Source organism: Cupressus sempervirens, chromosome 5 (genome assembly GCF_028749045.1).
Source record: "Cupressus sempervirens isolate cs-2001-9-10 chromosome 5, ASM2874904v1, whole genome shotgun sequence".
NCBI classification, from domain to species: domain Eukaryota; kingdom Viridiplantae; phylum Streptophyta; class Pinopsida; order Cupressales; family Cupressaceae; genus Cupressus; species Cupressus sempervirens.
Genome location: NC_143122.1, coordinates 382,693,568 through 382,721,264, shown reverse-complemented (window position 1 = coordinate 382,721,264; position 27,697 = coordinate 382,693,568). Strand labels below are relative to the sequence as shown.

Sequence of the window (27,697 nt, the reverse complement as noted above, 5' to 3'; positions counted from 1 at the left end):
ACTAATAAATAAATATTAATATAATGCATTAACCTAAGTAAACTTAACTGTAATAAGTAAATACTTATTTACACCAACACCCCCCCTTAAGTGCAACTTAGGGGAATGCCCTTAAGCTTACGAAACTAGGATGAAGATGCATAATGGGTTTCGGCTACTAGGCCATATTAGGTACCCATGTACATAATGAAAATGCAATCTATTGTAAAGCGGAGAAAGAGGGAAAACCTCATGGGAAAAACCCTCCCCCAAAAAGAGAGAAAAATAAGGATGCATCGATGGATGGAGTAATCAAGACCCCCCCATTACGACATACATCTAGTATATACATAAGAGGAGGAGAGAAGGAAGAGAGATAGAATAGGCTTCCCCCCCCAAAGAAGAATGCCGACAAGTGAAAGTCACTCCAATGAAGAAGCTAGTCCAAGAATGCAGAATGGTGTTCCTCCCCTTTGGAAGAAACACAGGCAAAGGTACACTCCTGAAGATGTACGGTGGCCCTGAAACTTGCTCAAGTATCCTTGTGTTGATGCTAGTGTTCACCCCTTCCAACTGTGCTGAAAATAAGAATGCAAATCTGGCAAGGATGTTTGTTGAACCGGTTCTACTGAACCATCTGTCTCCTCTACTGACAAAGAGACCTCCACTAATTGTTGTTCATAAGGATCCATAATCACACCAACCTATGAAGATTGATTATGTAGAGAATGGACATGAGGGTCAGAGTGAGCCCTCACAACAATTGTAGAAGGATCAACTTCATCAATGAGAAGATGTGAATCCTCAAGTCTGTCTCCCAAGTCAACTGAAGCTTGAGCTGGAAGATGAGATGTACCATGCTGTGTTGGACCTTTCACTATGGCAATGTAAGCACGTGGACTAGACTGATGTGACCTCTCACTGCAACTGTCGATAGAACCCCACATGTCTGAACCTGTTGAAGCACTATCGCTGGTGTCACTATCAGTTTCCACTATGTATGATGTGCAAAGAGTAGAGGATAAGCTGGGTGAACTTTCCTCAAAGTGGACATCCTTCTCCACAAATATTTCATGTGTCTCAGGATCCATAAGTCTGTAAGCCTTTGCTTTGTCTTCATAACCAATGAAGGTACAAGGCCTAGGTGTCGGTGCCTTGCAACTCCTGGAAGATAGGTTTGCCCAAGTTGGACAACTGAAGACTCTAAGGTGACTCACAACTGGTTTTCTACTGCATCGTGCCTCGAAAGGAGTCTTCCCATCTAAGGCATTATGAGGAGAGCTATTAAGTATGTGAGTAGCACTACTAATGGCTTCAACTTCTAATGTAGGATCAAGAGACTTGGCCTTAATCAGGCAACTTGCCATGGTCTTGAGAGTCCTAATCCTCATTGCTGCAACATCTGTCTTATGCGGATTGAATGCTGGTGAGTTCTGAAGATCAATCCCCTCAATCCTGCAAAAGTTCTTAAGTCTTCTGTCAACATATCTGTTCTCATTGTCCACCCTTAGTACCTTGATGGCTTTTCTTGACTTGTGTTCAACATCAGTCTTAAAGTCTTGAAGCTTATGAACCACTTCATTCTTATGATGAAGGAAGTAGACCCAAGTGAATCTTGAAAAGTCATCAACAAATGTGAGGATATAGCGGCCTTGGCTGACTGAAGTCACTGCAAATGGTCTTGCTAAAACCATGTGAACTAACTGAAGAACAACTGGAGCTCGAGAAGACTTCTCTTTATCATACTTCTCCTTGAGATTCATAGCCACTGAGCAAGATGAACATTCTCCCTTAGAAAAGTTGATATTAGGTACACCTTTGACCATATGTTTAGAGCAAAGTTGCTGAAGAGAGCGGAAGTCAAGGTGACCAAACTGCTCATGCCATAATGTAATGTGTGAATGTGAGTGAGTCAACAAGGCTTGAGAAGGAGACTTAGGCACAAAGTGGGAGAAGGAATAAAGCCTCCTGTCATCATTGACTTTCCCCACTGCAACCAATTAATCATCTCTAAGACTTCACATCATCACTAAATCTGGAAGGAACTCAACTTTATGACCATCTCCAAGGTGAGTGATTTGGTAAACTGATAGGAGATTGGAGCTAAGGTTTGGAACGTAGAGAACATCTTTGAATTCCCCATTTTCCATTTCCACATGTCCTTTCCCTTCAACTTCCATTTTAGTATCATCTCCCACAAAGATGTGTGGTACCTTTGACTGCTTCAATGAAGAAAAGTCTTCCTTTGAAGAACCTATATGATAAGAGGCACCTGAGTCAAGTATCCATTCTGAAGAAGAACTTGTGTTAGCCATAAGTGCTTGACCTTTACCCTTTGAAGAGGTTGGAGTTGAATCCTTGGAAGTACCTGGCACTTGAATCTTGTTCTTCCTGAGTAGGTTTTCCAACTCATCGATTCTTTTTGTCTTGCAATGATGCTCGTCATGATTTGGCTTTTTGCAGTATGAACAAAAAAGATTGTCCTTCTTGTCATTACTTCCCTTCTTGTTGGAAGAAGAATTGCCTTGTTGAGAGGAGGATTGTTGTGTCTCAGGTTGTGATTTCTGCTTCCACTGCTTGTTGTTGTTGTTGCTTTTCCCTCCTTGACCTGATTTGTGCTCATCACTAGCCACCAGGGCTTTGGTCTTTGATGACTTGAGAAGTCCAAAATCCATCAAGTGAGATTGTTCAACAATCAACATCTCTGCAAATGCATCAAATGAAGGCTTGTGGTAAGAAAATCCCATGGTCAACCTGTGAGTATTAAAACTCAAAACAAAGTTATCGAACTCAGAAGGTAGCCTCTTCAGGATGTGATGAATCAACCTGTTATCCTTCATGGGGTTTCCACAATCTTTAAGAAGTGCCCTATACTCATTGACTTTAATGATATAATCTTGAATTGTGTCAAAATTCTTTGGATCCAAGAGAAGTAGATCATCCTCAATCTGAAATCCCTTTTCTTCATCCACCTTACCATACAACTGTTCAAGTTTATCTCAAGCTTCTTTGGATTCTGAGCAATTTTTAATGTGGAGGAGAAGATCCCCATGTACACAACTCCTGATAACTCCTAAAGCCTGTCAGTTTTGATTGTGCTGATCAATGAGTTCTTTAGCATTAGTAGGTTTGGTAATTGTACCATCAACATAAAGACTATTTCCTTTTTCCATTAATCTACTCCATGCAATATCTTTCCATGTAGAATAGTTGCATGAAGTTAGAGGAGGACATTTAAAACCCATGATGCAGAAATGAAAAGAGCACAATAGAGAGACACAAAAAACACAGTACACACCCCCCCTTTCACTCAATCAAAAGACCACCCCCCAAAAGATGCTTTTGGCACTTTATAAGTAGTGCGTTTACAATGGGCCACTTGTCAAAATGAACAAAGTGGACTTTTTGATTTTGCTTCTACTACTACCTTATAAGGCTTAAATTTGTCACTTAGGCATTGTAGCTCATATTTACTACAATTTTGAAAAAGAATCAAAGCTTTACAATGCCGAAAAAGGTCTAATTCTGAAAGTGAGAAATTGGTCCACACAACCCTAGAATCTAACTCTAGATCTGGAAAGTAAACGAAAAAATACGCACTTCAAAGAAAAACAGAACCTGAAAAAGTGACCAGATGTGCCCGTACGGAGCGTTTGAACTTGTAGAACGCAGGATTATGCAGGTACAGTCACCAAAAAATGCATTTTCTGCAAAATATGTGCACCAAAACTAGAAAACAACACCACCACTGGAAAATTCAAGAAATTTTACCCAATTTCAAAAAAAATTGCACTTGAATCGAAGTCTAGATGTCTGAGTTATGGGCTCGCGAAGTTAGGCTGCCAAATTGAAAAGCAATCTGGGGAGGGGTCTGGAGCAAAAATTGCGAGCCTAAATTTGACGGTCAAATAGCCGTCGCTGTAGTTGTAAAATGCCTTGTTATGACGGTCAAATGACCGTCAACTTTAACTCAGTGATCTGTTGATGTCAGCAAAAAATAACGCCTCGGCTAATGTGGCAGGCTGACTGTGTCGTCCGTACGGTATGGACTGATACGTGGCAAAATTTCGTATTGCTGACGTGTCGAAGATGTGGACAAGTGGTGCCAACCGAGCCTGACGTGGCAAAAAGAGCGGTGGGCAGGAGTTTGAAAAGTCCAAATTCTACCGTCGAAATTTAGTACGTATGTCAATGGTGACGTGTGCACCTGTACAACGATTGACGTGGCAGAAGCTAGGTCCACCTTTCACGCACTGGAAACTTTTGATTGTGTTGCCGAGCTGGAATATGCCTTGGGGGACACGGAACATCCCCAATGCCATCGGTCTTCAAAAAAAACGACGGCAAAAAACCTTTTCGTGGGTGGATAATGAATACAGCGGGCGGGCAAAAAACACAATGCCGAAATTTTTGAACGTGGCCAGACATACACTGCGGATGTTGGAATTAGAGTTTGCCGATGCCGTAAGGTTCAGTCGACTGCAGGAAACCAAGTCTGCTGGTGGAATTGTTTAATGCAGTTAGAAAACCTTATTTCGATGGTCGGAAGTCTTTTCATAGTCGGCAGGAATTAAAACAATTGTCCCACATCGATTGTGTAAGCGCAACAAGCGCTTTATAAACGTAATGACCTGCGGATTTAAAATCAAATGAGGTGGGCCGCTGGGGTTGTGGCCGAGCCGTGCTGGTGGGGAAATATAGTTGTCGAAATTGGTGGAGATGGGGCCGGACTTTGTGGCTGGTCAGCCGGAAATTTACTGTACCCGTTGCGAATACTGTACGCAGTACGGCCGTAGTATAAATATGCCCGCCAAATGCCTGCGATTAAAATAAATATACCTCCAAAAGTGGCAGATCCGAGGTGTCACTACTCAGTTCTGTTAAAAAAAATTTCTTTGCTGGGTGCCCGAAGGGCAAAATATTTTTTGGAAATATTGTCGAAAAATGTAGAGAAATAAAATAAAATTGCAGATCCGAAATTAATTAAATCTGCAAAAAATGACCATACGCGAACTGCAAATCGGGGCTTCCGGGTTCCAATTTGCAATTTTTTTTGCCTCGCAGTCGACTTTGGGCCAAGGTAGCCGAGTTTATAGTCGATTTTCACTGGTTCAGCATTCCGAACGCAATGGTGAGGTTAGATCTGACTCTCGACACTCCCAATTTTTGCAGTCTTTCGGATTCAGGTTGAGGTGATGAAGCAAGCGTGGTCTCGAATGACTATGTGATGAGGAAATCTCCAAGTTGCTCTGACACCATGTAAGAATTTGCCTAAGGGAAAAATTCACCCAAGAACTAAAAACTCAAACATAAGCACAACTGTAGACCAAGAGAGAGAGAATGATCAGAATGATGATATATTCAATATGCCATGTTAAGAGTACACTAGGAGTGCTTGTATATAAAGGTCTCTTAAGAAACACCTAAAATGTCTCTAGAAACAACTAGGAGATAAGAAAACTAAGCACCTTATGCAACATTCTAGATGAATGGATAAGAATGACAAAGTGTCGTATGTGTGTTAAAGATTCTTATGTTGTAGACAACATGTACTTAAAAGAGGTGCAGACCCCTATGATGTCATCATGACAACTCACAAGAGTGCACATACTCCTAGGTGACTAATAAATAAATATTAATATAATGCATTAACCTAAGTAAACTTAAGTAAGTGTAATAAGTAAATACTTATTTACACCAACATTTTTGATATTCAATTCTTTCATTATTAGTTTGTAACTTTAATGATTAATCTTTTTGTATTTTCCAATTGTAGGTGTCAGAGTCCTTGGTTAGAGTTCTCCACTTGGTAGATAAGGATCAAACTCTAATAGGGTATTTTTATGAGGCCATGGATAGGGCCAAGGAGTCTATCAAATTTTATTTGACTTGGGAATTATTGATAAAAGATGGAACAATCAACTCCACCAAGCCATTCATGTAGTAGGATGCTTTCTCAACCATTGTCTTTGCTTCTTAGAATCCTACTTGGATCATAGTGGAAAGGTCATGGAGGGTTGTAATGTCCCCATTTTTAGCAGGTTCTTGCAATTGGCCAGGTCAGTTCACTTGTGAGCTGACAGTAGGATTTGAGAGTTTTTGTTGTGTGGTTATAGGCTTTCTAGCAGCCTATGGTATGTTTTGGCTCCATTTGAGGGACTTACTATTTATAGTAAGTCAATCTGTTGGTTCCGATGAGCTTAGTTGAGTCAGAGGAGTTGGAGGAGGCTCTCAGTTTTTATTTCAAGCTTTTGGTTTGGGCTCCAAGAATCTTGGAGGGAGCGTCTATTTATAGTAAGTCACCTCATTAGGTTCATTCATTGTCTTTCATCATCAGGATTACTTTGGTGTTGTTAGATTTTGATTTTGATACTTTGTCAGTTGTTTTTGCAAGATGGGTAAATTATTATTATTCATCTAAATACGCTAAGGTTGTTATTTTTGTTAGTGTTGTTGGTTGGTCACCTCAGTATCATAGTTCATTGCAACTGTAATGTTCCCTTTTTGGAACATTAGAAATACTGAAGTCTTATTTTACGCAATATTAAATTGACTGTGAGACATAGGCTCAAAATATTAAAAAGGTCGATTTAATGTTATATAAAGGATAAAGGGGCAAGGAGAAACAAGATCGAATGCCTTAGGGAAGTTGAAGAGCCACAAGGGAATAAGACGAAAAACACAGAGGAGCCGAAGAGTCTTGGTTTGCGTATTAAAAGGGGAAAGAGGCTCATTGTTGGGTATGCTTGATTTTATTATTCAATTCAATTACCTCTCTTAGAGAGTCTCAGAAAGCTTCAGCTTTTAGCCAGTTGGAGGACATACCCCCTCATGCTAGCAGACAGTGGATGCAAACCCATTGTCCCGGGAAACATCATTTCAAGTGTTTCATTCGTGCTTACAGGTTCTTATCCTAGCATTCCAATTTGACTGTTAAATTTGTATTTAGGATTGGGTTTTGTGTACTGGTTATTGTATTGCTGTTGTATAATACAATAACGTATTTTCTGGAGTTGTATGGAAGTTTCTGGTTTTAACATTATAAGTCTGTAATGCATTTCTATATGCTTGGAATTCTGAATATTATTTCGAAAAGAGCTGGTTATTAATTTGTGAAGAATCTTCTGGTTTAAGCATCGTATTGTATTCCAATTGCCTATTTCTGAGTTTGAATATTATTATTAAGAAGAACTAGTTAAAATTCAATCGGCTATTGTACTGGAATCTATCTGCAATGTGTTTATTTCTGATTGCATTGTTAAAAGGAAAAATCAGCAAATATCCTATTCGGGATATTACAGTGGTATCATAGCTTTTGAACCTACCATCCTTTGTTGAGCTTTTAACGACATCCCCTCAAAATTCCAATTTATCTCGAGTTTATTCTTGGCTGTAGAGGATGGGCAATAGATGGATATTACAGTAATGTTCCGTCTTATACAGTCATGGCAGAATCTTAATTGACAACATGGTATCATTACAACCTCTTTAAATATTGATTGGCATAATGAGCATTTTTGTTCAGATGGAAGCTCGGAATTTGGCAAGGTAGAGTGGTTGGTATTTGTTTGTTTTATTTTGGAAAGATCATCTGGTTAGATTTTAATGGAGTTGCGACCCTTGAAGATTTTCTCAAGGATGCTGTTGCTTTGCTTGCATATGAAGATCCAATAATGTTTCAAAGAGAAGCGGTTGCAGATGCAGTAAATGCTATGGCTTATTAACTAATCCTGCATTGCAAAAAAATCTTGTACCATGACGGATGGGATTAATGGAACACTATTATTTATATGTGCAAATCAATATTTAATTTCTAAAATGGAGGGAGGCAGATTGATGAGTTCGAATTGAATAGGTTAACATAGATGGTTGAGTTTGTTAGCACATTTCCATTACCTTATTACAGTATTAATGAATCAAACTCTATTTAGAAAATTGGTTGGAGAGCTCAGTTTCCTTATTACTTGTGTAATCTACTGCATACTATCTCTATCAATGGTTACTATAGTAACATATCTATAACAACTTGTTCAAGAGTTTGATTTCATGAGAAGTGTTGTCAAAATTATGTTAAGTTCAAAATCCAATATTTCTATTCTACCTTAGCAGAGAATTAGTACAGTGGTAGAAGAGATTTAGTCCAAGATTAGAATTTCTTTTTAAATCCGGTTAAGATCATTCCAGTGGGCTGAAGTAAATAGACAGGATGGAGGAAATGTACAGGTTGATGAAATTTCCAATTAATTAAATAATTTGAATCAAGTTGATTTGTTGTTAGGAAAGGCATACTCAGATTGGGGGGCACGTAGGAGATGCTATAGTAGTATATGATTCATTTATAGCTACTCGGCCAAATGATTTCCGAGGATTCTTAGCAAAGGGAATACTATTGAAGGAAAGTGGTAAAAAAGGTGATGTAGAGCACATGTTTATTCAAGAAAAATATATAGCACCTCAAAGTGTGTTGTCTTCTGCATTAGCACTTTTTACTAAACGAATTGCAATGAATCCCCTTCGGTCAACATTTGATACCCGAATTATGAACCCTTATCCTCAATTCCAAAATGATTGTTTTGGACAAACTTAGAACAAGAATGCACACCAATGTGTTGGTGATCAATCTAAATTAAAAGCCGAAATACTTGATGTCTATAGAGAGTATAAAACGCTTCCCAACTGAATTCAGAATGACTTATCATTCAATGACTACTTGGATTTTTATCTAGGGCAGCTAAGTATGATTGATATGGAAAAACAAAAGTAACTGGAGTTGGCCTAGGATCTTTTTGCAAACGAACAACACACAGGTGTGTACGAAGAAATTCCGATAGACCAAAATTATCTTTTCGATGACCTCGAAGTAGAAGAGCAAACAACTACCAAAGATGAGAAACCTTCTCGCGATCACATAGAAGATGTTACACGAGGTACAAGTTTCTTCATTGGTGACTTGGAAGTGAGCTTTGCCAAGCAGATTAATGAAGTAGATTGCACACAAGGTAATAATAGTTTCGGACTTTGGCATCATGAACCATATATTCATAATACTCAAAACGTGAATTTAGAAGAACAGCCTAGGATGACACTGCAAGACAATGAACAACTTCAGCAGGGAGATAATGAAATACATGCCTTACAAAATCAATTGAAGGTTAGTAAAGACATGGTCATAGCATCCTTGGTGCAGTTTGACAGTCCGTTTGGGTCCATATAGAGCCCTCTTTAGAATACTTCTTCCTCACTTTTTCCATTTAGAAAAGCAATTTTTACATCCATTTGATGGGTTTTCCAACCTTTGGTTGGTGCAATGGCTATTACAACTCTAACTGAGGTATACTTGACAACTGGTGCAAAAGTTTTTTTAAAGTCGATTCCTTCCTTTTGAGAAAAACCTCTAGCCACAAAATGAGCTTTATGTTTTTCAGTGATACCATCCACAGCATACTTAACCTTGAAGAGCCATTTTGAAGACACAACAAATTTTCCTTTAGGTCTAGGAACTATATACCAAACATCATTTTTTAGTATCGACTGACACTCTTCCACCATTGCATCTTTTCAAGCTTGATGTTTAACTTCTTCTGAATGTAATGTCCCCTTTCTAGCATTCATAGCATGATGTGTCGTTAGCCTATTTCCCCATAGTCCCATAGGCTAACTAGGACATCAAAGGGACTTAGAGGCCATTTGACCTAGACAGTTTTAGTTGTAGGTGTCTCTGAGGGGTTTTGAGGTAGTTTTGGGCATACTTACTATTTATAGTAAGTCATTCTAGATATGATTGGACATCCTATGGCAGCAACATGTCGATGGTAAATGTTAAAATCGACAAAAAGATTGATTTATGATTTATTTTGCATTAATAAAGTCACTTTATAAAGTTAAATTCAAATATTTAACTTTGTTAATGCTTAGACTATAGTTGGTGGGAAATATTTAAATAAAAGAGTCCCCTTTATTTTATAATACATTTGGAGACATAAGTTACATAAGGGAGTTATGTTTATCACTTGTTTAGTTTGGAGAGAATCTTCCTGGGGCTTTGAGGACGAAATCCCTCTCAGCTATGAATCTCCACGCTGTTGCAATATACAGTCTGGGGGTTTATTTGGTGCCTGCAAATCAGAAACTAATTTGCAAAGTGAATGGTGAACAGTGACAACGCTACAGTGTCGAGCTACAGTGCCGAGCTACAGTGATACGGCTACAGTAATTGCTATCTTGTTGGAAATCAGATTGTGAGGTTCAGTAGCAGGGTACAGTGCAATTTTTGGACCTGTTTGGGAAGCAGTTCGGGTGTCTCTTCATTAGCATTCATCAACAATGATTTGCATCAATTTCCAGGTTCCTATTTAATGTGTTCAGTCTTAGGAATAGCAATAAGAGTGTTTTTACTGATCAAAAAATAGTACAGACTGTAACAATCCAGCATATGTGTTAAGATGAGTCATTGTTATTCATTGAAAAAATATATATGTATTTGGAATGTCATAGTAAATGTGAAGTGCATTGATGAGGTCTTGACATTTCAATAGATTCATTCTTCATGTATTGGAGTTGTAACATCTAAATGTTGTAATTGGCAACCCTCTTGAAATACATCATTGATTGGTACTGTTCTTACATCACTACATTTTGGCACTGTTATTACATTAGTTTACTTTGGGTTTGTCGGACAACAAATTTTTGAGTACGGTATTAAACCTTAACAGTACAAATCAGTTGCTTGCCAAATGTTTGACGGAGTTCCCATAGTACGTATTCAATTCCATTCTACAGCACTACAGGTCAGATTGCATGCCAAGTGTTTGACAAAATTTCGTACTTCAGCATTGGTAGTTGTTAGTAGTTTTTAGTAGGGATCTTTACATTGAAGTACTTGAAGGTTCAAGGTTAGGACTCTCACACACCAAAGCATTGTATGTCAATTTTCTAAGTCTTTTGCTTTCTCGAAAAGTCCCTAAAGGTGCTGCAAATCCATCTCCTTCCTGTATAATTTTCCTTGCCCAAAGTGGTCTCTTAGAATGGTCAAGACTCTATATCCTTGTACTGTTTCATTGAAACCAATAAGAATTCCTTTTCTTCTAGTAGGTTCTAATTTTGTCCTTTTCTCCTTAGGTACATGAACATACATAGGACATCCAAATATCCTTAAATGACTGATGTCAGGTTTCTTTCCTACAAATGCTTCTCCAGTGGTCTTATTGTCCAAATATGAGTGAGGACATCTATTCTGAATATAGATTGTTGTATTAGATGCTTCAACCCAAAATGACATGCTCAAGTTTTGGTAAAAAATCATAGCCCTAGCAACTTCTACAATAGTTCTGTTTTTCCTTTTAGCAACTCCATTTTGTTGAAGATTGTAGGGGACTGTGAACTCCCTCTTAATTCAAACAAGTTTGCAGAACTCTTTAAATATTTTTGAAGTGTACCTTTTCCCATTATTTATTCTCAGAACTTTAATTTCTTTCCTAAGGAGTTTTCAGTGATTGTTTTGAATTCTTTAAACTTAGAAAGAATCTCTTCAGATTCTTTGCACTTAAGGAAGTATATCCATGTCTTCCTCGAAAAATCATCAACAAATATCACATAGTACAGGAACCCTCCTATAGATGGTAAAGACATGGGTCCACATAGATCAGAGTGCACTAGTTCCAACACATCTTTAGTTTTGCTCAAACTATGAGGGAATGACTTTCTAGTGTTTCTCCCTAAGGCACAACTTTTGCAGGGTTCATTATGAATATGGTTTAATTTGGGCATTCCAATTACTAACTTCTCCATAGATATTAGGGCACAAAAGTTGATATGACCGAATCTTCTATGCCATATTTCATTCGAATCTGAAGTCTCATGCATAAGTGCAAAGTTTGTCTTAATGCATAGCTCATATAATAGTCCTAATTGTACTCCTATTGTTAGAGCCTTCTTTATGGTTGAATTATTAGGCCAAGCTAGTACCTTACCTTCCATGAATGCAATTCTATAACCATCATCTTCAAGTGCCCATATGGATATTAAATTCCTTTTAATACCTGGTACATAAAGAACTCTAGAAAGCTGAATAGAATTCCCAAATTTCAATTTGATGGTGCAGTTCCCAATCTCTTTTACGGAATGTGCAGAATCATCACCAATTGTAACTTCTTCATCTGATTCTATTTGCATGCTTTCTAGGTTATCCTAATATCTAGTGATGTGTCTTGAAGATCTGTTGTCATCTATCCAAGTGTTAGATTGTCATGTCCCCTTTCTAGCGACATGATTCCTACAGTAGATTTGCCTATCATCGACTCTCGTAGGCAAATGATTTTTGGAGAGAGAGTCCTACTATTGCCAGATGATTGCTTTTTGCTCTCGGAGAGTACAATTAATCCTACATCCAGTAAGTTGGGGCCTACATGTTCTAATGTTGAATTGAGATTGCACTTTTAATTTTATAAAGTTATTTATTTAATTTTATAAAGTTATTTAATAATAAAGTGCATTATAATAAGATATTATGAAAGACGTTTCTAGAAGCTTCCAGTGACTTCTCAAAAAGTGAATAAATAGAGGACAGGAGGCACCCATTGGGACAAGCGGTTTTTGTGGATTTGACTTCTATTTCAGTTGGAGCAATTTGTAGTCATTTGGTCTGCAAATTCTCAAATTATCCTTGGGAAAGAAAAATCCCATGGGTAAGCAATTTTGAGGGTGTGAAATATCATCTGAATTATTGCAAACCGGAGGTGATAATATAGTCACTTCACCTGGGCAGAGATCTGTGGCCTAAGGCCAAATTTTGTGGTTTGTTGACATCAGAGAAAGGAATTACTATTGCCTGACTGGGGGAACTTGAAGGAAACTGGAAGCACATTTACCTGGTTGAATTTGCATGCGAATTGTTAACTGGTCTTGCCTGAACCCAGACGGCTCAGTCCACATTAGGTTGGGCGTTTTCGGTGGAAGATTCGAATTTATATAAAAAGGTCGCAGTATGAGCAGACCGTAAAGGAGGGGGGGACAGTTCGGGGCAGATTAACAAGCTCCAGATCCATCCTTCCGTCCGTTCTTTCAGCAGCGCTTCCGTATATCATTAAGACCATTTTCGTGGAGTATGGAAAATTGATAAATAAAATCGCAGGTCACATTGCAATGCGATCTAGCGCATCTTACTAGCCATTCCAGGCGGACGCAGGTCGGATCATCTCTAAAAAGGGAGGGGTACAAATCGCATCAGTTCAGAGGTATTGATCGGCAAGCAAATAAACAAACAGTGTATAATAAAATCGGCGGTACCAACTATAGTCCCGAATTTGGGGGGAAAAAAAAAAAAACGGAATCGATCACCATCCTGACAACCCCACTCAAATAGCGAACAATGGAAGCAGTAATCCAGGTTCTTGATGTTACTCGTTTGCCTATGTACAGACTCTGTCATTTATTTTAACTTGATTATTGTTCTGATACAGATCTGTTCATAAATAAAATATTCTTGGATACTGTTGATATCACTTGCATTTGTTACAGTTAGCCCATAGGTAAATTATTTGAGACATTCACCATTAACCATTTAACAGATGCATACCCAGTTTTGACAAATTTCATAGAACATTGTCTTTCATAGTACAGTTCAGACTACATGACAAGTATTTGTCTCAGTTTATCATTGGTTCTTTCGTGACTTTTATAGTTAGAGTCATCTCAGTGGTATCGGAGCTATTGACCTGCCATCCTGTTGGGTAAAAACATCTTATGCAACCTTATCCCAGGTATTATACACAAAGAAGAGCAACAGTTATGGGTGAGAGACAGTCACAGAGTCCACCTAGAATTGATGACGATGAGACGAGAGAGTTATACAGAATCATGACTACCAGACAGCAAGAAATAGCCCAGTCATTACAAGCATTGACTACCATAATGGAGAGAGTTGTTCCACCCAGGATTCAGGAACATGGTAGAGGTACGCTTGATCATGACAATAGAAGTGTGGCAGGCTCACAGGGTGCTCCGAGGCGCAGATCATGGATAGCTAATAGACCTACTCGTCCCACTTTCCTCAGGGAGGAGGCCCAGGAGATAGAGGAAGATGATTTTCCGGAGGATTTTCAAGATGATCTCAGAGCTGCTACTGTAGAATGGCAGGCATTACCACCCCATGTGTGTGAGCTACTGAATTTTGATCGCTACCTGAACCAAAGGAGAGAGCATATGAGGAGTAACCGTCAGAACAGGAGGCCTAAATGAAGTCATGATAATGAGTTGCAGCGAGCTGCTAGTAAACTCACTTTACCATCTTTTGATGGTAGTTGACAGATGATAGCACAGGCATGGGTTCATAAGTTGGATACATTCCTAGCATTGAGGCCAATGTCAGAGATAGATGCCATTAGATACGCCACCTTGCATTTGGAGGGAGCAGCTCATGATTGGTGGTCACACGAGATGATTACTTTGTAACACAATCAGGTGACATCTTACTAGGACTTTGTGGATAGATTGGTTGAGCATTTTGATAGGAAGGATCCAGAGACCTATTTTCGTGACCTGACCAAGCCTCTTCCGGAGTTTTACCTTTTCCCGCTACTCTTGTGGTGTGTGGGGTGTAGTTAATTGGCGTTTGATGGCATGAGTATCCAAGAAGCTAGAGAAATCATTATAACAAAATTACCCCCCATTGTTTGATCTAAGATTAATAATAGATTTCCTAGACTCTATTTCAACTAAAGGTTTAAACTTCTGAAATACAAGAAATGCATTTGATTTCTTTTTAAGGAAATATGCCCACATTTTTCTATTGAAATCATCAGCAAACAACAAAAAATACTTGGACCTAAGAATAGAAGGAGTGGCCATAGGGCCGCAGATATTAGCTTGAACAAGTTGAAGTACCTGAGAAGCTCGCCATGAATTGCCACTTGTGAAAGGTGTGCGATGTTGCTTCCCAACATGGAATCCATCACAAACTCCAAGCTACTGAGTCTGAATCTCTAGCAATCTATGGACAAGCTCATCCTAAGCAAGCTGAGAGAGATAATGCAGATTTAAGTGCCCATATCACCGATGCCAAAGTGTACTAATAAAAGACTGCCGAGCAGCCATAGCTAAGTCCTGAGAATCACTACAATCAGTAAGTAGGAAAAGACCACGATCCTCAAGATCCACTGCAATAGTACATTGAGTTGCTCGATCAGTGATGGTACATTGATGTGAATTGAAGGTGACATTTAGGTGTGGAGAATGTCACAGTAACTGACTGACTTAGAGTAGATTTATTTCGATCTCTGGAATGTTGTACGCATCGAGGAAAATTAGATTCCTCCTAGCAGACTAAATCTGAATGTTGCCTTTCCCGACAATGGTGTACTCTTCTTCGCCACAAAAAATAACAGAATCTGAATAAGGCTGGTAGTTAGTAAACTAGTCTCTGCAGTGAGTGAATGACGAGAGGCACTTGAATCAATGTACTAGGTAGACAACTTCACATGATTTGTAGGTCTTTTAGCCATGAAGGTGTAACAGGCAGATCTCGTTTGCTCAGTGTGCTCTGCACTGTTTGCTTTGGGGTTGTGAACTTGATTGCTTAGATTGGTCACCTTAGCATTTTCGACATTCAACCTTCATATGACCAAACTTGTGGCAATATTTGCATTGAATATTCTTCTTTCGGGAGCTGTCTGAAGCTAGAGCAAAGGACATCTGTTGAGAAGACAGCTGAGACTTGCCTTTATCCTTTTGAAAGGGTTTAGTAGCAAAGGCTTGCTCTATGGAGGTGGAGCTAGAATTACTACCGAATTGTTGTTTCCACTGATCTCGCTGAAGCAAAAGTGTGCAGAGATCGGTGAACTTTAGATCAACACCAAAAGACGTGATGTTGAGAGTCTCGATAAATTGCTCCCAAAACTTTGGTTAACTCCGAAGAGTGATAACCACAATGTCCTCTTCCTCCACCTTGCGGCCAATGGCAAGTAACTGATCACAGATTTCCTGATTCCTATTCAGGTGTGCCTGGAGCGAGGTTCGCTCATCCATGATAATAGAAAGCAGAGCATTCTTCAAAAAAAAAACTTTGCTTTTGTTAGAAGTCTCATGAAGACCTTTGGGATGTGTCCACATCTTGATAGCTGTCTTGCTGGATGGAATCTGAGAGAGCTAATCATCAGCCACGAATAATTTGAGAAGCATCACCGCCTCTCAATTATTCACATCCCATATATCTTGATTAGTAACAAGAGCAAACGGATGCTTCATACCACCCATAACAATTTGATTGGTATTTCAATATTCAAAAATTGCTATGATTCGCTGCTTCCATGTGCCATAATTTCGACCATTGAATTTTGAGTTGTACTCAAGCAAAATGTTTGTTAGAGATACCATGACATGTTTTTCAATGAAAAATGTGAAAATTTGTGAAGCCACGTTCTTCGAGGCAAAAAATGGAAGACCTAGAAAATTTGAAGGATGACCCAAAAGAGAGCTTGAAAAACCCAAAAAGAAAAGTTGTCGGGTCTAGATCCGTTGGCTCAAAAATTGAACCACAAAAATTGAGGCACCTAGAAAAAATAGACAACCCTGTTGAGCTCTTGAAAAACACAAGAATTTGTAATCAAATATTTTTTTGAGATAAAAAATTAGGGTTTCATAAAAACCCTAGTCGACAACTATGAAAGCTCGGATTTGTAGAAAAATGGAGTTTGTGAGGCCAAAATATTGCGATTTGAGGTTGCAAACAACCGAGCTAAGGTTGTTTTTGGTTTGGGAAAGCAAAAATGACCCCAAAGTGCAAAAAATAGTTGCAATTTAAAAAAAAAAAGGCTCTGCTTAGACGTGATGTGTATGGAGACTAGTAGTTTCCGATTTGTCCATAGTGCGTGTATTGAGTGAACAGAAGTTTGCCCAAAAAACACAGATGCAATTTGTTCAAAACATGTTTTTCAAGCATAACCAAGTTGGGATTTTTGCAGACCAAGATGAATCATTATGCATGCCATAGTTTAAAAACTCGGTATTAGGAATATCTCAGCTGACCCAAAATTTTTGGAAAACTCGAAATCGGCAAAAACTCAGCAAAAAAATCAGCAATAAATTGACACTTTTATCGAACATTTGAAAATATAAAATTTCTTAAAATATTCTTAAAAACACATACATACAACAAATTTGTAGAATGTATAATAATTTGAAAATTGAGATATCCACCATATATCAGTCAAAGTTTTAAGTTAAACAGTAATTCATAGCAAGAGGAACTTAGTAGATTAACATATTGCTAGAATCTTATACCAAAAAATAAGTACAACATCTGAATATAAATAAGTTAGATACATAGAAGTCAAACTCTATGAAACTACTACTTCTGAATAGTACATATTAAGTTCAAATTTTAGTATCAATGAAACTGGAATCAGCAATCATAAATTGCGTCTACGAGTAAAACTCAAAAGAGATCATTGCTGCTGGGTGGGTGATCTTGTAGTAGTTCTCGTGGCAACATCCTCAACAGGTGCCCTAATAGGTGCCTCACGCTCGATAGAAGCCTCTGATGGATGACCAAGCTCATGTTCCTCCTCACGTGCTGCCACATTTGCATCCCACTTGTCTGCTTCTCTCTCAAACTCAACTAGCTGCTCATCTGTCAATAGAGGTTCACCAACATCCGCATCCTCACCATCAGGAGGAGCAATCCAATCGGCTGAATATGGATCAATGTCATCCAAGTCAAGTGTGCTTCATATGAAGCTTGCCCTTTCACCTTCTTCTTGTGCAAGAGAAGGTTGTACTTCACATAAACCAAATCATTTAGGCGGTTTTGAGTCAACCTATTACATTTTTGTGTGTATGTTTTGAAAAGTACTCCAATTTCTCTCGCAGCCAAAAGCACTACAAGGCTCCGATAAAATTCAGATGGCAAGCTATTGAAGATTAGGCATTGTGCCACCATAATCTTCCCACCACAGATTTGCAAGGATTAAAAAAACCATTTATGATGTGGTAAAACTTCCAATAAATTTGACGAGTGAAATAAATGGTATGATAAAACTAAACACATGTTCTTTTTTACCTAATTGCAAGGTGTATCTCCTATGTTTACAATCAGGAGAAGAAAACAATGGCCCGTCTTCCCTCATGTAGCTCTGCAACTCATCAAGTATGAGGTCTCTGAGGTCCGTATCAGCAATCAATCTTTGAATACATGTATCCAATCCAATTTGAACCTCTGCATCTACTTTAAAAGTGTTGGAGAAATAGTACTTGGGTTTCAAGAAGTAGGCAGCCACATGAATGTGTTGGCGTTGTCATCGGTTCCACCTACGATCAATGATGTTCTATATGGGTCTATATTTGGTCTCATTTGACCTATACACGTGCCAAGGAAAATATTTCAAAATTTAATATAATTCATCAATGAATACTTGAAAACTTACTTTGAGGGTCTCTTCCATCAGCTTTTCAAAGCTAGCATCAAACACAATCCTCACAATCTTCTCTGCTTCAGGCTTCCTAGCATAAGGACTCTCTAACTATTTCTTATCAAGAAACATGCGCCTGAGGTCTAGCAATGTCTCAGATATGCTTTGCAAGTTCAAAAAATTAGTAACAAAGCGTGTGACCCCTGCTCGTACAAGATCCTACCACTAGTGTGCTCTCTCATAAGATTCAAGACCCATGTATGATTGTAGATGTACTTAGCAACATTCCTTCCATCTTCAACCACCTCCACCTAGCTCAGCTTCCCCAGATCCTCAAAAAACAAGTCAAGACAATCAGCAGCACAAAGGCTCCAAAATAGCGTGGGATGTCTCTCCATGAGAAGTCTACTAGCAGCCACATAAGTAGCTGCATTATCAGTCACAATCTGGATGACATTAACCAATCCCGCTTCTATTACCACCTCATCCAACACGTTAGACAAATTTTTTGCATTTTTTACTTGATCAAAGGCAGCAACTGATTTAGAAATACCAACTGCCCCCCTAAAGCAACTATAAAGTTGATGAGCATCCCGTTCCTGCCATCTGTCCACCCATCAGATATAATAGTGCAACCTTTCTATTCCCAAACTTTTCTTTGCTCTTATACAAGTTGATGAATATTTCTTACCTCGTCCTATAATAATGGCCCACTCACCTCATAGGGAGTTGGGGGGCTTGAATCCCTTACCAGACAAAGAAATGGAGGTTACCACTTGATCCCAATATGGACTACATAAAGCATTGAAGGGAATATCATCGTGGATCCAAAATCTTGTAATTTCCACCTTTGTCTTCTCATGCATCTCTTTGTTCCATGTAGTGCCTATTAAGTTGGGTTGAGCACCAGGAGTGGTATGTGGAACCCAAAAGTCCGGTAGAGACCTACTCGTACTTCTTGATCCTCGTATCCGAGGCCCAATAGAAGAAGAACCCTCTACACCTGTTTTTGATCCTGTAGAACTAAAAGTCCCCATTGGGGCTGCCATGGCCTCAAATGTCCTCTTTTTTTCTGCCTTACCTTGAGCATTTTTTTGTAGGCTTGTCAAAGGCTCTCTTGTAACCTCTTTCGAACATACTTCACACGGTGTAATATCGTTGCATGGAATCTTCGCAAGATTGTATTTCAATCGGCTTATCCTTGAAGTCATTTTCTTATGGCAATGGGTACATTCGACGTGTCCACTAATTAACCCTGGGATCCCATGTTTCCATAAAGGATCCTTAACTCTGCCACCACCAGTGATCTTGTAGACTTAGAGAACCTAATAAAAAATAGATGATGTGTAGTTAGAAAGCATACATTATCTATTAAATATTCAAAAACTAGATTATAAATCTTGTAAACAATACATTTAAAGTTAATTCTATTATATAAAAAATTATAAATTATAATTGTTAAATAAAATAGCATTATTGTAAATTTACTAAATACTATTACATAAATTTCAATAAAACTGTAAATTTAATTACAGTAATTATATTTTATTTAACTATTATAATTCATATATAACGGTAAGTCAATAACAAGTCTATTTTTTAAAAGATTTATAATTTAGTATTTTAAAATTTAAATATATTAAAATTTATTTATAAATTATAAATACCGTTAATTTGTTAAATATTGTTAATTTACTATGCAATTTAAGTGTATTTTAAACCATAATTTTTTTATCAAAACCAAAATAGTAAAATTATAAATCATTTAATACATTTTAATTTGTAGTATTTAGCTTTAAAATATAATTAAGTTTAAAACATTTTTTTTACTAAATTACAAATAAATTAAAATTTACTCAAATATTTACAAATGAAAAATTTAAATTTTAAACAAGCTAGGAAGTGTCGACTTGCAGCCTGTGATGAATGCGATGAATGAACTTGAAGTGTTGCAGTCTGTCAAAGCTCGGGAGGGTGATGAATGTCGAGCTCAAGAGGGTGACGTTGTTGTGAGTTGTGACTCGTGAGAAAGTCCCACTCGAAGTGCCTTATGGAGGTCGAATTTGAAGACTTAGTGGCAGCATGGCTCAAGGGTGGGAGTTGTATGTGAAGGTCGAATCTGAAGACTCAGTGGCAACGTGGCTCAAGGGTGGGAGTTGTATGTCGGCAGTCAGCTCTGCAATCATCAAATGGAGACTTAAAATCGCTGTCGGAGAACAAAAAGAGCTGCAAAAAACTTTAAATCTAAAATGGACTACTTTTCAACTATTTAAAAACCAATTTTTACGTTTTTCATGCAATATTAATAGGAAAAATTGCGGAGATATATCACTTTATTTCGGTGGTGATTTATTGAGCGCTAATTTCGGAGGAGAGGCCATTATGCAATGTTTTGCGATTTTAACGAAATACCATAGGTTTTTTAAACTATGACGCACACGATTTTTCTCATGCCTTTGATGCGGTGGTTTGAATAGTGGATACCCTAGACGGGTTTTAGAAAAAACTCAAAAATAATTTCGAAAACTTGTAGCCGATACTTTCGAAAGAAATTATAAAATGTTCAAAAAAATTTGAAGTATTGGCTTTGATACTGTATTATGAAGTAATTGGTAAAATACTTGCTTGTTATTAATAGGGACCAAGAGGTCTTTATACACAAAAGAATAAAGCAATGTTTCCTTAGGAAACGATCGTAAAGAATAGAAACATTCTATTCTAGTTAAAAGAAAGCTAAAAAGGCTAACAGATAACTACAGCTAACTAAATATTAGAAACATTATGATATTTAGAATAGATTACAAATAGATTACCATTAACTAATAATAGATGTTTACCTATCATCGTAATAGTTAATGTGTTTTTTGACTTATGTTTAAAGTGCATAAAGGTGGGGAATTTGAACCCAAAAGTAAATATATTTTAAGTTACAAGTGTTTTTGCACATCAATATCCAAATTGTCTAGTTCTATTGACATATCCACAGGAGAAGTAGGTGGTTTCTTTCGAATATTTTGTTGAGTGGGACTTGCATTTTATTCTTTATGAAAATGAGAAGGAATTTCCCTCTCAACTCATGGTTCATTGTCAATAGCTGACATCCTTTTCTGACCCTGGAACAATTCCTTCTCTCTTGCAGATGACTTCTTGTTGGTGTAATGAGCCTGATTTTGATCTCTTCTTCTTTTGATTTTACAACTTTTCTTACTTCTATCCTTAGTGAGCTTTCAGCTGTATCCTTTCTCTTCTTTAAATTTTGACTTTCAGGTTCCTTTGCATTGTATGCTAACTTTGTTATTGACTATCCTACCCATTAAATCATAAGTGAAAACCACTTTCCTTTCCCTTGGCTTATGGAGTTGCCAATCTACCCACCATTGGGTATGCTTGGTAACTTGTTTCATTACTATGGACAAGGCTGTAAGTTCAGAGCTAGACCATTTGATCGGAGGAAGATCCTCATCTTTTCCTTTTTTACAATGTCGCTAGATGCAATCTCCATCATCTTTTAACTTATACGGTATTGGGAAAAGCTCAGATGCTTTGATTAATTCACTGGTATCTTCCACTGACATCCTCATTGTTTCATATTCATTCATTAAGTTGGCCCAACAGTCTTTAACTTCTACGATGTTTCTTTACTTCTTTCCAATAACTGAAACCCTGCATTATAGTATGTTTTTTGGTAATTTTTTCAGAGGTGTTTCTGCAATGCTAATCAGTATCTCCAATCAACGAAGTAATATATACTTTGAATTTCAGTGTAGTTTACTGGTTTAAGAATTATAAGTTTGAAGTTATTTTTTCGTTTGCAAGTTTCAATGGCTATATTGTGAGAATATTACAAATCTCTTCTATATCTGACAATACTGTTTCTAATAGTGATTTATGTTGCTCTCTGCCTAATTTAATATTGGTAATTTAATTTGGAAGCCTTGCCTCTAGAACATATTTCGTTACTAACATATTTTGTATTGGTTGCTACATTGAGTTATGCATTGTAATACCCCTTTCGGCAGAGTAGTCTAGAATGACTAATTAGCCTATTTAATTTCCATAGGCTAAAGATAGATAAAAGGGGAATAATTAAATTTAATTATTTAATATTGTCTGAATTTATTCTACAGGTAATATTATTTAAATGGTTTGATAAGGTTTATAAAGTGATTTGAGTATATTATTAAAGGAATATTAATAAACTGACTTTGTTTCTTAGGTTCAATTAACATAGTAAAACGAGCGGGAATTCAAAATGTTCTTCTAGCAGTCTAGGGGTTACCAAAAGGACATTTTGGGGGTCATTTGATATGCTTGGATTATTATTGTTCCTTTTGGAATTTGGAGGGCTTCTTTAAAGTTAGAAATCTTAGGACAAAATCCCTAAAAGGGTAATTGGATTCAGTAGTGCAACTAACTTGTCCTAGTTAGTTTGTTTGAGATTTCATTTAGAGTCTCACGTAGTAATAGCACTGAATGATTGGTACAAAATGATTGTATAGCAACTTATAATTCAGTCAAAAAATGATTATTTCTAACTTCATTTTGACACAAACGATGATGGAAAATGACTATATGAAAAAATCAAGTTTCATTTGGATACAAACCTTTTATTTTCTGTAAAAATATCAAATGACATGATCACATTTGTTTTTGTTACAATGTTATTTTTTGAATGCTATCTCAAAAATACTCTCTTGAGCTTTCAGTCTAATTTCTTGTTGAATGTGGTTCATTTCTACTAAAATATATTTTAGTTAGCAATTATTAATATGATATATAATGTGCGATGTGACTTTTGAAGCTAGGCTAATTTAGTATTTATATTGCTTTGGACATATTTGCAGGCTTCAGAATCCAGCCTAGTAGTTGACTATAAAGATTGGCAAATACCCCTTGGTCGTCGATTTAGGTTAGAAATTTGTTTCCCTATATTCTTGCATAGCTGATATATGCCTGTTGTAACATTATATGAGGTCTATTTTTAAATGTTTTTTAGGAGTTAAAAATACTTTGCAAAAGGTAATATTTTCAATTTGATAAAAGTGAAAATGTATTGTTTTTATTTATCTTTAATTTGTTTATGACATACAATCCATCAGTGAAAGAGAAAACAGATTGTAGAAATGTAAAGCATCATACCGAAATTGGGGAAATATGAGATGATTTTAAAATGGAAATGAGAACATTATAAGAATTATGCCAGAAGAATAAGGAAATGATTATATTATCAAAGTGGATTTCTTCTAAGTGTATTTACAGACATGACACTGAAGTATTGCCATGAGATAAGCCAAAACAAACATTATCTTTATCATCTTTTGGAATATGAAACAAGTACCAAAATATGTAGGAAATAGTTTTGAATGTTATTGATGCCTTGTAGTGTAAACACGTAGAGCTGAACTTGCATATTACATTTTGAATAGATATCGTAGTTGTTTATCAAAATGCTTAATGTATAACATTCCAAAGTCAATCTTTTAGTATTACAATTTAGGATTTGATCTGAAAATAAAATATTTGTGCATAGGAAATGTAATATCCCTAACAGGATATTTGCTTCCAAACCCTTAATGAAAACTCATAAATATTAAACAAATAACTTCACGCAATGATTTTCAAATTTTTCCGACAAACTTCAATAAACAACTAGATAAAGCAGTCCCAAAATATTATTACATTAAATCTTCAATAGAAAATACATCCATTTCATTTTAGTTCTTAAATAAAATAAGCCAGAAATATAATTGTATATACAGATACTTGAACAAGATTGGATATTAGAAAAGATGAACATGGAATACAATGTGAGGCACTTGCATGATGTTTCCAACCGACAATGGGTTGTCCTCCACTGCCCAACTTGAGGGTTTCCGTCCTCTCACCCGCTGAAAGCTTCTTTTGAGAATAACTCTCTAAGGGCTTGTTTGGCTGCGGGAATAGGAATTGTTATTTTGGAATAGAAATTGAGAGCATGTATTCCTATTCTCTGTTTGGTTAGACAAAATTGAAATTGGAGTTTGAATAGCAGACGAACAATGTCGATAGACCAATTCTCATGCGTCTTTTCACTCTTGACGAATATTTCATTCTAGAGAGTTTGAGGCTTGTCAGCAATGAATCACAAAGAAACCACAATGAGGATTGAGGATGGAACCTGAATTCTGTCTTTCACAGAAATAGGGTCCAGTCTTGCCAATTTGATATCTTGACTGACCTTGTCATGCTTGAAAATTAGGTTCCCATGAGCATCCTCATTTAGTTGTTGGAGATGGAGGTAAACTTAACAGAAGAGACAACAAAGATTGAGCTTCTTAGAATGATATGCAATGATATAATTGCTTTGGCTCACACTTTCTCATATCATCTGCATCCAAGAACAGGGGAAACACCAGAAGAGCACAAACAGCACGATGCAAAATTGAATGAAGAATTGAAGTTGCTACATAAAGATCTGAAACCATATGATCACATTCTGAGATTTTTTCATGATTTCATTATGTACGAGTCCAAAAGTATCCGTGAAGGGAAAAAGGAAGAGGATGTTCGAGTTCCTCATGATTTTCTTCATCACCGAGGTCATAAAGCACTTCATATCCCTATGTGGGCTTGAGTTTTTGGTATGTAATCTCAGTATTCAAAATCAATGCCTTTGATATACTAGTGGTTTGTGCAAGAGCTATGCTTCTGTTCAAAATTGACCATTTTCCTAATTTCTTTAGTCAACCAATTTCTATAACTGTGGGGCTTTCGGTGGGTGTGGTCATAGGCATGGACTTGAATTTTTCATCAAATATGAAAAAGTAAAATTGGAATATGAATACGTATTCCAATTCCACTTATTTAGGTGGAATTGCAAATGTTCATTTTTGGGCCAAAGTGGGAATACGTATTCCTATTCTCAATTCTGATTTTGTGCACCCAAATAGAAGATTAGAAGTTTTAAGAATTTACATATGCCTATTCCAATCTAATTCCCACTGCCAAATGTGCCTTAAGAGAGAAAAGTGAAATCCAAATCACAACCCAAGTATGCTGGAAATGAGTGAAATGTCCCTTTCTCTGATTTTATATGATATTTCAAACCTCTAATCAGATCTTTAAAATCAAACAACCAATATTTCAAAGACCCACCAATTTCTCAATAAACCCCAAATCGGGTATGCTCGAAATAGTGCCAAAAAACTTCACAGCTTCACATATTATTAATAAATCTGAAAGTGGAAATTTTTATAGAAATTTCAGCAGCATAATAGCCTACAAAATGACATTTTCAGATTTGTATAACATTTACACAACAGCTCCTAAACAGAGGATAAAAACAATGCTCATCAGGCTCCCAAAACAACACAGAATAACCCGGAAACACCACAAAAACACTAATAATCTATCACAGAAGTATAATCATGACCAAATACATATATTCAGCTCTATTTTAACATCTAAAAATCTGAAATACAACAGCAACCCAAACTGATATGAAATACTCAACCGGAAACACCAAACTCTTACAAAAAAACACATCCAAAAACCCACAAATCTGCACTGTTCAGCACAAAGGCAAACTCTGCATGAGCATGCACATGGAATGGCTTCAAACTCCCGTCCTTAGCCTTCCTGGAAACCTGCAAACTCCCGTTCTTGGGTCTCCTTCTCCACAGGTTTGGCAGCCTCTGAAGAACAACAAAGAAGTGAGCAAAAATCAAGTTCTCCAATTAGCCCAAAATGCTTCCAAACCCCTTAAAAGAGGGCATAACCCTAACTCACGTCCAAGAGGGGTTAATAAAACATATTTTAATAATAATTTTCATTTATTAGTCCATTAGCTTCCAAAGATTATCCCTTTTTTCCGAAACTTCACCTTTTTGGGCCTGCCTGCCTTAGAAAAGATTATTATTTTTAATTATTTGAAAAAGGGACATGACAATGAGCTCCATCTTCCCTTTTAAGAACAAACATGTGACTCTTTGCATTCCCATTTCTGTTTCTTTATTTCTTTTTTAAATAAATTCTTTTCTTCCACTTAAGGAAATAAACTGCACATAGATAATAAAGTGACATTAACAATATCAACTTAAGTTATAAAGTCACTTCATAATAAATCTGTTAAATCTTTAGACAATAAAATCTCCCATCATATGGACTTGGATATGCATGGTTGATAGCTCACTCGAAAGCTCTTGATAAGGCACTTCTAGTCTCACCCTAAAATGCCAAGAATGATGAGTCTGTTGGCTTACCAAACATAGGAAGTGCCTAAAAACCCCACTAAAATAATCCCGATTAGCTTGCAACTAAAATTGTCTAGGCCAAAAACTTGGTTTTCCCATGGGATCGAGGGAAAACAAGCTAATGGTGCAACCAAAATCATTGGCTAGAAAAGGGGACATAACAATCCTCCGTTCCCAAAGATTGCTTACCCCCAAATACTTGAATCCCCTATCTATGTCGAAGATGACTCTCTGTCCAATTGCTGCGCTATACTGGTGTAAACAGCTCTAGCCCCAAAGCCATATAACAACTTAGTATGAACTTGGACACCAATGAATTGGATGCCTGACATCCAAACCATCTCATGCATATACTCAATCTAGACAGCTTGCCATGCACTACTATCATAAAACGAAATTCTCGCTACCCAACCGAGTACCTCCCTCCAACTATAATTGCACACACCTCTGACATTAAGAGGTGGCGAGAGCTGAACAATGTACCAGCCACCATCGAGAATAGAATGCAACCATTCACTCCTCCCGACTTCCTGAACTAAAACCATCTTTGTAAAAGCTCCACCTGAATCCCAAGTGAAAATCTGTGTGATGTACTCGATATCACCCACTAACTCCTTTAATACCTGTGCCCATGAAGAGTATAATATCTGCTAGACTACTTCATTAACTGTAGCACCTTGCTACAAATCATGGAGTAATCGAATAGTAGGTTTCACAAGAGTAAACATCTCAAAAGAGAGCAACCCAGAAAGCTATCCTGTCTTGCCTCCCTCAATTGTGTAAGGACACACCACATCAACTATCCAAATTTTGCGTACAAGAGGAATCCATCAAAATTAAAACATATCCAAGGTCATCAGACCCCTATTGCATGACTCTGACCTCATCTTCACCATACCATGATTGGTGAAGCCCATCAATGGAACCCAACGAAGCTATACTGCTATCTCTATCAATACTCGGGTCCCAAGGAAAACTGCTCTCACATCCATCATCCATAAGGAGATACAAACCACTAAAGGAATCTGCAGTCTCATAAGTACATCCAACCTCTTCGAGATTCATATGAATGTGCTAACTCTGCAC

General features: G+C 37.2%; 1 protein-coding gene across 1 annotated transcript in view; it reads left to right on the top strand.

Moving 5' to 3' along the window:
• The window catches only part of LOC149556372 (tyrosine decarboxylase 2-like), a 77,140-nt gene that overhangs the window by 36,676 nt on the left and 12,767 nt on the right, over nt 1–27,697 (top strand). The window contains exon 5 of the mRNA XM_089830669.1: nt 23,225–23,289. Coding sequence (XP_089686795.1) covers nt 23,225–23,250 — 26 coding nt within the window. The 3' untranslated portion in view covers nt 23,251–23,289. The remainder of the gene's footprint in view (nt 1–23,224; nt 23,290–27,697) is intronic.